The sequence below is a fragment of the Acanthopagrus latus genome, chromosome 12, assembly GCF_904848185.1.
Source record: "Acanthopagrus latus isolate v.2019 chromosome 12, fAcaLat1.1, whole genome shotgun sequence".
In the NCBI taxonomy this organism is placed as follows: Eukaryota; Metazoa; Chordata; class Actinopteri; order Spariformes; family Sparidae; genus Acanthopagrus; species Acanthopagrus latus.
Window position 1 is genome coordinate 8,076,190 of NC_051050.1, and position 12,329 is coordinate 8,088,518.

The 12,329-nt window shown below is 43.6% G+C and overlaps 1 protein-coding gene across 2 annotated transcripts in view; it reads left to right on the forward strand.

Annotated features, from left to right (window-relative positions):
• LOC119030540 (leucine-rich repeat transmembrane neuronal protein 4) overlaps positions 1–11,189 on the forward strand; it is a 122,667-nt gene extending 111,478 nt beyond the window's left edge. The window contains exon 3 of one of the 2 annotated variants that reach the window (XR_005078319.1): positions 8,212–8,306. Coding sequence is in view for 1 of the 2 variants with exons in the window: in XM_037118232.1 (XP_036974127.1) it covers positions 8,212–8,535 (324 nt within the window). In the remaining variant the exon portion in view is untranslated. Of the gene's footprint in view, positions 1–8,211 lie in introns of both variants that reach the window. The other variant, XM_037118232.1, reaches the window with a different exon arrangement.
• Positions 11,190–12,329: the final 1,140 nt, after the last annotated feature.

Genomic DNA, 12,329 nt, shown 5'->3' on the forward strand with positions numbered 1-12,329 from the left:
AGATGGACTGAAATTAATTATGGTAATGTATCTCCAGACCTCTACAAAGGAGACACGAGAGAGAGGCAGGAACTTAACAAAGAACAGAGTAATTAAACAGTTATTTCCAACGAGTCCATCATAGTTAGCTTCAATAATTCCTCCAAGTGAATAATGAGCCTATTAATAAGGCAATATAGTTGATAATAAACATGCTGTTACAGAGGAAACGCAGTAAGCAACAACAGCTTTATTTAATAATGTATGAAAAGGAGAGGAGATTTGTTATATTTTGGGAATACTGTGTGATATCCACAGAGGGGGGTGAAAGAGAACTTTCCACTCAAAATGATGCAATTACTAACGATTCCCAACACAGTTCATCGGTTTAGAGACATACAAACAGAGCATTTAGGAAAATATAGGACGAGCAACAGCCCAAGACACCTTTTGGAGGGAGTCCGTTGCACCTTCTTCCTCGCGCCGTTACGCTTCTGCGTGCGACAGTGCGATGACTCGAGAGGATCAAAATGTTTGGAGGGGAGAGCGGCAGACTTTTGAACCGTAATGCTCCAAAAGCCCGGGGAGGCATTAGCATTGTCTGCCCGTGGCACAGTTACTGCCTCCTTAGCTGCTCATAAAAGCGTGAATGCAAAAAAAGAAACACAACTTGTGAGGGGCGCCGGAATACTGTAAAAACTGAATTTATTGGGATGGGAGGCTTTTTAAGGGGACTCCTCTAAAGAATTAGAGCTGCTGTGAGGAGGTAGCGGAGAAAACCACAGATGGAGGGGGGAACTGTTTTTGCAGTACTCTGATCAGGTTTTTATAATGTCTGGTTATTAGGCGAAATAAGCGGTACAAGTGGAGGTGCCACCAAACAAAAAAAATGTGCTTCCAATAGAATAACAACTTTCTTTGAAGAGCACTTTGTAAAATCTCGCTTGCAAGCAAACGTCCCTCGGATAAAAGCCTTTTTAAGAAAAGATTTAAAAGGTGACACAGGCCTGATTGGCTTAACGTCCTTGGGCAAGTTGTTCCAAAGCTTTGGTCACCCCTGCGTGCTCGGGTGTATGAAGATAAAGATCCAGGGAGGAGGCAGGATGCCAGTCATTGTCAGTTGAGGCACACGCAGGTACCTGTGGCAGAGATCCAAAGAAGAAAAAAAAAAAAAAAAACACGCAGCGGTGCAGCTCGGGGAGTTGAGAGAGGTTTTTATTGTCTTTATGCAAATGTATCCTGACAGGTAGAGGCTGCAGTGTACAGTAAAGATAAATATTTATATAATACACTACATCTCATCTGATCCATCTCAAGCTTGATTCACATGATACACATAGTAAGGAACAGAATTGCTCAGGGTAGCGCTATGTTGAGCATTGTGCCCTGCTCTGATTGCAGGTTCCCTCGATTTCAACTCAAACCGTGTTTGTTGGCGACCTTTCACTGCTCCCTCACAAAGACAGCTGTCCATGGCGTGACCTGAGTGTACCTGAAAAAAAGTTTTTTGTCATGCATCATTTCATTCATCCCTGGATTCTTTTAGCCTTCTTCTCAGGAGGGGGATAATTGCCAGTACCTTCTTCCGTCTCAAACTGAAATGCATAATTCATAAGGGCTGGGATCCTTGTTTTGCCTTTCAAATGTCCCTGTCCTGTCCTGCTAACTGGTGCATGGTGACATGACCCTGTGCCACCCTTTCTCCCCTGTACTGTACTCTGTGTCCTTAGGTGGTTATCGCCGCTCCCACCGTCTCCAGCACAGATCTGAGACTGTTAAAGTTTGCAAAAGTAAAACCTGTCAAGTGCCAGTAAATGCTGTGTTAGACCTGTTTTCCACATAGTGGCAGCTTCATCGGGCACCCATTCAGAGCTGAATATGTAAATTGGGCTCTCAAAGGTAAACAAGCCGGGAAAGCGACAGACTTAATGAGCGAGACAGCCGACGTCTTTGTATCTTTATGTCTGAATTGAGGAAGCGGCTTCAGACTAGACCTCGGAAACACCCAGGATGTTCCTGCCTGCCTCTCAGGTTGCACTCACAGGGGCTCATCAGTAGAAAAGTGGAAAAAAAATAAAAAATAAATAAAAATGTGTGCATACGAATGCTAATCACCAAAATATTCAAATCAGTTCTGAAGATGCTTAAATCTGAATTTAAATGACATAGCAGCTCTCTTTTGAGATGCCTTGCAGCTATGTATGACACGTCACTCCTCAAAAGTATAACCTCTCCTCAAATATGCAAGAATCCAACCTCAACTTGACACCACATTTTTCCAGTTCAAACATAAAACTGAATGACAGGTGACTATTTTCACGTATGAAATCGTGCAATTAAGATAGACTTTTGGCACTAGACCTGCAAGCAGGAAGAGGATTTAATTGGTGGGTAAAGCACCAGAAGGGCTTTTATTGGTATTAAAGTATTGTGTTTGATTAGTAATGGAGAGAACACAGACTGACAGAATAATTGGCCTTGTGATGCTTTCACAATGTTCAAGGCGCAATATGCAAGAACTGGCCGCCTGTCAAATCCATACTCAAAACAAATATAGGCAGGATATCAACAGAGTCTGACTGTAGCTGCCTTTAGCTAATCAACCAAGTTAGCTATGCAGCTGGTGGTCTATAGGGCAGGTTGCTGCTAGCTGGTTAGCATGCTGACTTCAGAAGATATTTCCACAACACCATATGTATATAGCATGAGGCCATTTATTCACATTCTGTTGATAATGTAATTAATTTTTGATCATGTTCAAATATAGTCTTGCACAAGACATTTAGATGAGCCCCAACTCAAAGCGATTTTGGCTAACTTCTTGTCTGTTTTGCAGTTAGCAATTCCTTCCCTCCTCTCTATGTCCCCACATGAACACGGGGTGGTGCTCACCAGGCATAGCAGTAAACAGGAGGACCCTGCTTTGTCTCCATTAACAGGCAGATAGGACCGCCTCTTTTATAGAATTCTCTGTCCTGATTGGATAAAGTGTGCAGGGATACCAGGAAATTCTCTTTGTTACTGCACTAGCAGGGGGAGGAGAGACATGGGTTACTGACCAAACACTCTATAACAGTGATTACTGTTGGAACACAGAGTCATTAAACACTTACTTGAACAAGAATGTATCACTCACAGCAGCATTAAGTTTGTTTGTTTTTTTTTTTTTGGTTTTTTTTCTTTGATGAGTAATGGAAGGAACCGAATTGGAATGAAAACTTCCCCCTCTGATATTTCTGCGCGGCGTTTTAGATGAATGTTCCGATAAGTCCCAACTCAACATTTTTCATTCTCAAACAAATCATGTATCTTTTGGACCATTTGGAAAATAAACTTGTCTTTTTGCTGGTCTGGCCAGATGTTATCATTTACATATTTGGCTGTCTCCTCCATCAACAGACGATTCAGTGTGAGGAATTAATAACTTCCTAATGCCGAGGAGCACAAAGGGAGGCTGCGAGTATTGCTAATGAGCTAGCGACACCTCACAACTACATGGATGGTGAATATCAATCGCACCTTTCGTTCACGGAGAGTGTTTTTTGGGTCAGTGACTTTCTCCAATGAGCCGAGTCGGCGTGTCTGGCTTGACTTATGCATCCTTCAACATGTGTGATTTTTTTTTTTTTTTTTTTTTTTAAAGCTGCCTAGAATCCTGAAAATGATAGGAAGACTGTAAAAATGCTCAGCTTTTTACGTTCCTTCTCCCTCTCTCTATCCGTGCACGGATACGAGACACGTGCACACTCTCCGCGAGGCCAGATTTATGCCCTGACAATTTGACAGAATCCACTGAAACGCTAGGACTTAATATCGGTTAATTAATTTGTTGGACCTGAGCGGGGGTGGGGGGGAGCTGTGAGCAGAGCTGAGGTGGACTGGGGTGTGTGACGGGAGATGAGGTGGTGGTGGAGGTGGCGGTGGTGGAGTGCGTTGGTGAAGGGTTTAAACTGAAAAGGGGAATGAGGGGAGTAATCCACTGAGTGCCCATAATGTAATGAGTCAGCCTCGCTTAATGGACTCCATTTGAGGAGGAAGGAGGTACGGAGAGAAGGAAAAGGTGGTGGTTCCTGAGCTAGATGGAACTGATTTTTTTTTTTTTAAAAAAGGCTGGGTTGGAGGACTAAAGGGTGATTTTCTAAATGTCCTGCTACCTGTATTAACACCAGGCCACACAAGCATCCTCTGAGCAGATGCTATTTTTTTATTTATTTATTTTTTTCATGACCACGACTTTGTGGCAAATGCTATATTATATATGTTGCACTGAATCATGAGGGCCTGTTACAGTAAAGCTCGGGGCTACACGCAACACTATTTTTATCTAAAACAGAACTGGTGTTAATGCTTCCAGAGTAGCTTTATCTCAGCCCCCGTGGTCCGGGATAATTCCTGAACTGCCGAGCCGCGTTAGCCCGGGCTGTTTCCATTTGACTTTGAAATCTGTGCTGTCACACACACACACACACACACACACACACACACACACATGCTATTCCCCTTCCTTCCCAACCAGCATATATCTACATTTCATTGACACAGATGGTCCTTTTTAAAAATAAAATAAAATAAAATAAAAAATCCTGTCCTGAATTCACTTATGTTCCCCCCCCAGTGCGATTCGTCCAATCAGAGCGACTTTCTGCGATAAGTTTAATAAATGTGCGAGGATATCAGGGACACGGTTTTTTTTGGGGTTACTCGTACCGAAGACTCTCTCATTTCTAAATCCACTTTATTGATGTGTCTGCTCCCGCTCTGCTTCTCCGGGACATAACTGAGACCTCACTCGGGAACAGTCATTTCTTATCTTGTTTGCACCTTTTTTTTTTTTTTTTTTTTTGTCCCTTCCCTTTTTTTCGTCTTTCTGTTTAAAGGATCAGTCCACCAAATTAAAAAAAAAGAACATTTTTTATTTTTTTTTTAATCTGTGGCATCTAGCCACACAGCTGGTTTTGTTTTATGTGGGTTTCGGTTTAAAGAGCGCTGCGTCTGATGTCTTCGCCGACCATCTTCTCAGAGACAGTTTTCTTCAGAAGAAGTTGTTCAAAGAAAAACCTATTTCTGTCTCTCATCCTGGTTAAATAGAAACTGTTGCTTTGGAGCTCTTTGACTGTCACTTTCCAGTGCTCTGGCGAGGCGCAAGTGAAATGAAATCCATGTAAATATGTGTGGAAGTGACTGCAGAACAGAAGACAAAGGGAGATATCTCAAAATCTCTGCGCGGCTTGACACCGACAGCGATGTCTAGAAAAAAAGATGTCCTTTATAAACTGGATGTACTGATTTCTTAAATGCATAGTATGCAGGATTTCTTGGCTGCTGTTTGTTAACGTGCCGCTCAAAAGTGCAATAAGCAGAAAGATAGTTAACTGTCGAGTCTCGTTCCCAGGTCCGTAGCCCCATGAAAACGGATTATTGTTGTTTGCATGATCCTGTTTGAATCAATGGAAAATAAGAGAACAGAATGGCTGGAGGACTCATTCCTTTTTCTTTTTTTTTTTTTTGCAGTGGTAAGCTTAGACTTTCATCTCCCACCTAATCCCATTGAATATGCAAGATGACGCTACCACGTGACATGCAGTGCAAACTTGCTGTGACACCAGTGAGAGGAGGGAGGGGGAGCAGAGAGGCAGGTTGATGGGTTTTATTTTGTAAAATTTGCTCAAAAATATCAAATTTTCTGATTTTTTTATTATTATTTTTTTAAATTTATGAGAACATTTCAATACTTTTCTCATTTTTTTGTTGTTTATTGACATGAATAACCTTTTTAGTTTAGGTTGCACAGATTTCTCTGTGTGCTTGAAGATTCTGTCACAATAATCGAAAACACCACTGTAGTCACTGGCAGATTGTTTCTATTCAGATAACGTTAGATAACGATGGTTTGGTTTGGTTTATCAACCTGGGACCCAGAAATGTCCTGAGCAAATCCAAGAAAACAGAGTCAGAGAGGGTCTCTGCAGATACAGACTCCACACATTTCTAGTGATCTATGATCAATGTTTAGTTCTATACACCTTTTATGAAAATTCCTGTATGGTTTGCCTTTAAAGAAGTGGATATCTATTTTGTGTTATAAACCACCTGAGATGTCGTGCTCAGGACCGGGTTACCATCGCTGGTTAAGGTTAAAAATAAAATGTCAAGGATGCTCCCGGAAGACGGCGCGGTTGTGACACTTGCTCTGCTTCCAACGCCTCCTCAAGAGTCAGGGGTTGTATTATTCATGTCTTCGGTGTCGGTGTCATATCTCGAGCTCCTGCTGTTGTTGTGTGTTTTCTTGTCGCCTGTGTGTACTGATCTGTTGATCTGTCGCTCTGCCAGGCTGCGGTGTTTAATCCAGGTCAGCTGCCATCTCACCCTGCTGCTTTCACGGCCTGTTAGAAACCTCTTAATTGGCCTACTTTTTTTTTTTCTTCTTTTTTTTTTTTTTTTAAGGGGAATAAGTGTGTGACTTAAAGTCGGAGAGACAAGGTGTCAGGAGAGTCTCATCTGTTTGTTTGGCGCCCGTTTTTTTTTTTTAAGGTTCAGGAGGAGGGAGCGCAAGACTAGACACACAGCCAGATGTGACGGGCGCTCCTGGCTGTGACACAGCAGACAACAGTACGTGACATGGCACCGGAGAGACGCCTGTTTGCGCCGGCTCTCGCACCAGAGGTTGAGCACAGAAGTGGTTTTCGTTAAGTGCATCTTGGCCTGTGCGTCATTCATACGTCCGCGACGCGTGTTCGCATTCTTCTGACAGCCGCAGTGAGCATTGCGGCGCGAGTTGTGGTGCAGGGAAAGCCTACCTAGACGACATGACATGCTCTGTGCATCTGTGGGGAGGCAGTTGTGGCGGACGCTTCGCAGCACACATTTTTTTTTTTTTTTTTTTTTTTTTTTGGAGTGTCTCTGCAGCAAAATGAGTTTTGGGGAAGCTGGAGGCTCAGGTGGTCACCATGTGAGGATGATTGCAGAGGGGCCGAGCCGTGAGCTGCCAGACTGAACTGTCTGCTGTAAGCCCGCAGTCACCACAGGCACAATGAAATGTTGTGTAACAAATGAAGTGCATTGGAAAAATAACACAGAGATATATGAAAAATATATGAATAAAAAAAAAAAAAATGTATGGGAAAAGTAAACAGCTGTGGCTGCTGCAGCTGCAGTCTACTGAATGTTGGGCTTGTTATTTTTTCAGTTTGTTCAAAAGGTCGGTCCGCCTAGATCACATCATAAACACAAGCAGCCAGGACTACACGCTACCACAGATACAATCACAATTAAAAAGTTGCAATCGGGAGCGCGTGTTTCTCGTGTTTCCAGATAATCACTGGGGGCATTCCGGAGTTTAGCTTCTCAAACACAATTTGCAGTCGCTTTGAACACAACGACTTCATTCGTCTCACCTTTTTTTGGGCTGAAAAACAGCAAAAGCCTTCCTCGCAACTCGGCGGGAAAGTAGCCTTTAAATGTCAAAAATCAGCGAAGGAACAATCGGCTCTGCGGAAGTTAGGGTGAAGATCTGATTTTGAAAAGGCCACAGTGAGTGGCCCCCCTGTGCTTTAAAGCAACGCTATGTAGAAACTGGCATTTTAAATAACAAAATCCCAGGTATGTCACAGCTTGACAGAGGTAACCCAGGTGCCACCCGCAAAGAGAACTCACGACATCATAACAGTGTTGCAGTTGAAACATCATTCACTCTACTACAAGACACTGTACCATCAACGTGATTTGGAGGCAGTCATTTTAAGGTGATGATGTTGCTTTGAATGTCAAAATTGATAGAATGTCAGGTTAAAAACAAAACAATCGGCTCTGGGGAATTAAGGCATCCTGAATTTAAACCGTTGACTTCACTTTTAAACGACCTCTGATCTGTAGTGCATGATTGTCGCAGTCATCAGTCACCGATTTTCTGAGCAACACTCACTGCGAGGGAAAACTGTTGACTGTATAGTATTGATCAGTAGCCTCTTGTGGATGGAAACAACAACTTCAGGCAGTGCGGGGACATAAATAGATCTCTCTGAACATCTCTTTTGGGTTTATCTGAAGGACACACTTGGCCGAGAATCCGTATGACTAATGCTTTTTTTTCTCTCTGTCCCCTTTTGTTCCCTCTCCTCCTCTCTGCATTTCCCTCACTCTTGTACCATCCTGCCCATGGGGCGCTTACCCCGACTTCATCCTCTCCATCACATCCTCCTCCTGTCTTTTCCTCTATCCTCTCTTGCTAAACAGGTCCCCCACCAGTTGGGTGCGCTGACCTTCTACCGCTATGAACAGCCCATCGTAGACTACTGCCAGGCCCATCAGCCCCTGCGGCTCAACATGGGTTACGAGGGACCCCCACAGGGCCTGGAGGGGCTGGAGGACCTGGGGCCATGTGATAGGGGCACTATACAGACAGTGGCGCTGCCTGCCGTGCCCTCAGCTGCCACAATGGGTGCCCCTGTGCCAGGGCCTCGCTCTCCTCCGCCACCCCTCAGACCACAGAGCGAAGGTCCCGTCAGCGTTCCCTATCCCACCGTCGAGCGCACCGGCACACTCAAATTTGGACGCTAGTGGGACGAGCCAGATCGTCAGAAGCAGAGCAAAGGCCTCCGATTCACCGTGACTTTGAAATGAAGGGGCAGGCGAGCTGGTTGTTCAGTGGGGCCTATGTTTTCAGAACATGAGTATGTGAACTCGAGGACTAAAATTTTTCTAATTCTGCCCGGAGGGATTTGACATCTGAAACACACAGACACACCAATTTACAGCAGAGCGGGAGACATCTTTTGCAGATCATTTTCGACTTCTTTTTTCCAAAGCGCTCCGCAGAAATCTCCGTACCGCTCAATCGTGGGAGGGGAATCCAGCATACGACAAAAAAAAAGCATCACCTTGTTTTTTTTTCCAAAATCTCATGATAACACGATGGGGCACCTGTTCGAAGCATAACAGCAGTCCACTTGAGTCAGGAGTGAAAAGGGAAAGTGCAATAAACACCAGTTCTGGATCACACAGAGTGAGAGCAGACAAGGATAGGTGGAGCTGGACATCATGTGAAGAACAAGGGGCTTCATACTGTGATTATTATTGAAATATCTAGTCCGTAGTAGTTAACAAAAGCAAAAGCATATCATTGGTTCACGAACAGGAGTCGTTTTCTCAAGACAAGTAACCATACTGAATTTTCTCTTCTCTTCTTTTTACTTTTCCTTTCTTTAGACGTGGGATCTCTGGCTGGATTCCATCGATGTGCATGTCAAACCAAAGAGTTACCTTGTTTTTTGTTTTGTTTTTTTCTCTCTTTTAATGCACACGAGCTGCTTTAGCATGAGGGGCATTCTTAAAATGCCAGTTGGTCTGCTAAACTAGCCCCTGCTGACTCACATTCACAATTACAAACCAAATCCCCTGGCAGTTTCAGATGAACCCGGGCCCGTCTTCAACAAATTAATCACGCTATCAGTGCAGAAGTGAACCCTGAAATTTGAAAGATATTCATCAGAATTTTGTATTTTACCTACCGACGCCAATTCAGCATTACCTAACAGAATCACTTTCGGGGAGATATTATGGGACGTTCCATAGATGTCTTCTTACCGGGGCCCATTTCACAGCAGAGTGGCAGGTCTTTGTATATGATCATATCCCAGCTGAATGATTCACTATGCTTTAAAGAGGTAATCATGGGGATTTTATTTTTATGATTTTTTTTTTTTTTCTTTGGTGGTTAAAATAAATACATTTGAATGCAAAGTATTGTACATATTCTTAAAAAAGGTCCGCGTTACTGAAGGTCGAACCACTCTCACTGCCCCCGGACAGTCATTCGAGACAATGTTGAGTCAATGTTTGACTTTCATCACACTGGACAATTTGGAGAGCACCGTCCTGCTGGGTTGGCAAAGCCCCGGCCACGTGCTCCCCCCCCCCACCTCAGAGAACAACAGTGCCGAGTGGGGGCATGTTGAACCAGCACGTTGACTTCTCTTTGACCTGCGTATGAACCCATGGGCTGTACTGGGAAATATTGCCTGACATCTCCTTTTTTTTTTTTTTTTTACGGAAAGCGCCCATCCAGTGCGGGACTTTATTGCGCTCGGTAACCCTTTGGCCACCGTGTCAAACACTGCTTCTCACTGACTTACCGAGCTGATGAGGACTTCAGATACGGCTGTGATGGCCTTTCAAATATCATCTCCGGCTGAATCCAAGCAGTGCACCGGGGTTGTTTTTTTTTTAACATGTCAGTGGTCATACTCACAGGAGTTGCAGACATTGTACTTGGTCCTCCCACAGAGCAACTGATCGATTAAGAGATGAAACTGCGAGGGGCCAAAATGTCCCACGAATGTGGGTATATCCTCAAGATAAGGGAAACAATAAGGATTCTTTTATTCTGTTTTGTTTGATTCCTTTGTCGTTATGGCTCGGAGGATATAAGAGACGATTTTTTTTGAGGTGTTCAAAGATGATGTCAAGAAATTCTATAAGACTAATCAAAGGACAAAAAATCGAATAGAACTTATTTATCGTGTAAATAGTGAATCTTTAAAGATGAAGAAAAAAAAAAGCGTATGAACTTGACTTCTTCTGACACACAAACTGCTTGTGAACAGAAGAGGAGCCTTATTCACTTTCCAGTGGGAATCTGTTACCAAGATGACTCGGTGAAGAGGTTCCTACTGAAACTGCTCCTGTTGTTTCAATGATAAATATTTTTCTATTTGCTCCCGTCACTACTCCACCATTAAACACCAATTACGTTTCTGAGGTTCTTTCTCAAATCCAATCATTTTACGCGAAGAAGGGAAGATTGGGAGCCCCAACCCCCACCCCCCCCGTTGCTGTGATGCACTCCGAGCGTCCGAAAAAAAACCTCATAGAGATCCATGTGTTCTGTTCTGACTTCAGACATGTTTCATCTTTGCAGGAGGTGACCGTGCAACGTGTTGTTTAGTCACATCTCAATCCGCTCCTCTTGTTTGAGAATTCCGACACTATCTGCCATTTCAAGGTCTACTCGGGGAGAAGAAGTGTGCTATTTCTTTACACCAAGAGTTTAACTTGTGAAGGGATGTTCTTTTTTCTTTTTTCTTTTTCTTTTCGATGTGCCATTATTTTGTTAAATGTTTTACCAAAAACCAGCCCCAAAACAACAAGTGACCCAAGAGTCGTTTTCATGGTTTCATGACTAAGAAGGGTTCAAGTCCCCTTCGTGTACAGGACAATGCATAAGAAGCAGTTGATTCGCTCAGTGCGGTTGCTTAAATAGTGCTGGTGGAGTTTACTTTGTAATAGCAGCTGTGCCAATGTCTTTATAATGGGAGCTCTCTCAATTCTATCCATGTATTGTCTTGCCTTGCTCTATATCACCCCTGCTAACTCCTTGGCCTGAATTTCATGTCTGCCTCTTGGTGACTCGGGTGAACCTGTTTAATGATGTTCTATTTCTGTCCGCATGCCGATATTTTGGGAAAAAGTATGCCCAGTTAGGGAGGAGCGCTGAACCGGAGACAAACGGTGTGGGAGATATTTCCTGTCTGGAGTGCCCTAGAACCAGCAGCACGTGTCATGGACAACTTCACTGTTTTTTACAGCACCTTGTTTGCTGACCCATTCCTGCCCCTTGTCTCGCCTAAGGTAGAATTCCCTGGCACTATACTGGCTGTTAAAAGGAGAGCGAGGCTTTCTGCTGGGCACTCACTCCAGGGACAAACCTTCCCTTTAATAGCCTCCTGCTAAAGCCCCAGTACCCCCCGTGTAGTAATTACTTCACTTTTCAGACAGTGATAATGGTTCAATTCAGTCTAAACACACTGATCAAAGCTACTCTGCCCTTCATGTGTAATTAGGAAGTGCTAGTAAAGTCTTTGTATGTTCGCAATTAAATCAACTACTAATAAGTAATTGATTCATCACGACTGGCGCCCTGATAAAATCTGATATGTTCAGCGGAATGTTCGAATCCTGCTGCCAGTAATTATTTAGTCTTTTGTCCGTTTATTTTGCCATCAGAGAGCTGGAAGCACAGGCGCCGCATGCTAATGATGCATGTTTGAGCTGAACTCTAGGACCGTCTGCGCTAGCCCCGCAATGCCAACAGGCTTTATTTTCTCTTCTGCTTTGTTTGTTTATGGTTTTGTATACCCCGAGCTCCCCCAACCCCCTTCACTCTTTGAGTTTGGGCTCAAGTCCCCACTGAGAACATTTCTCTCTATATTATTTTTTTTTCCTTTCTTGCTTCGGGTAGGGTGAATAAAGGTCTGAAGAATTGCAGAGAAAACTTTCATATTTCGGCGTTAATGTGCAGAGGAAGAGCTAAATGCGAATCTACAAGGGAAAGCGGGGAAGAGATGCAGAGACGA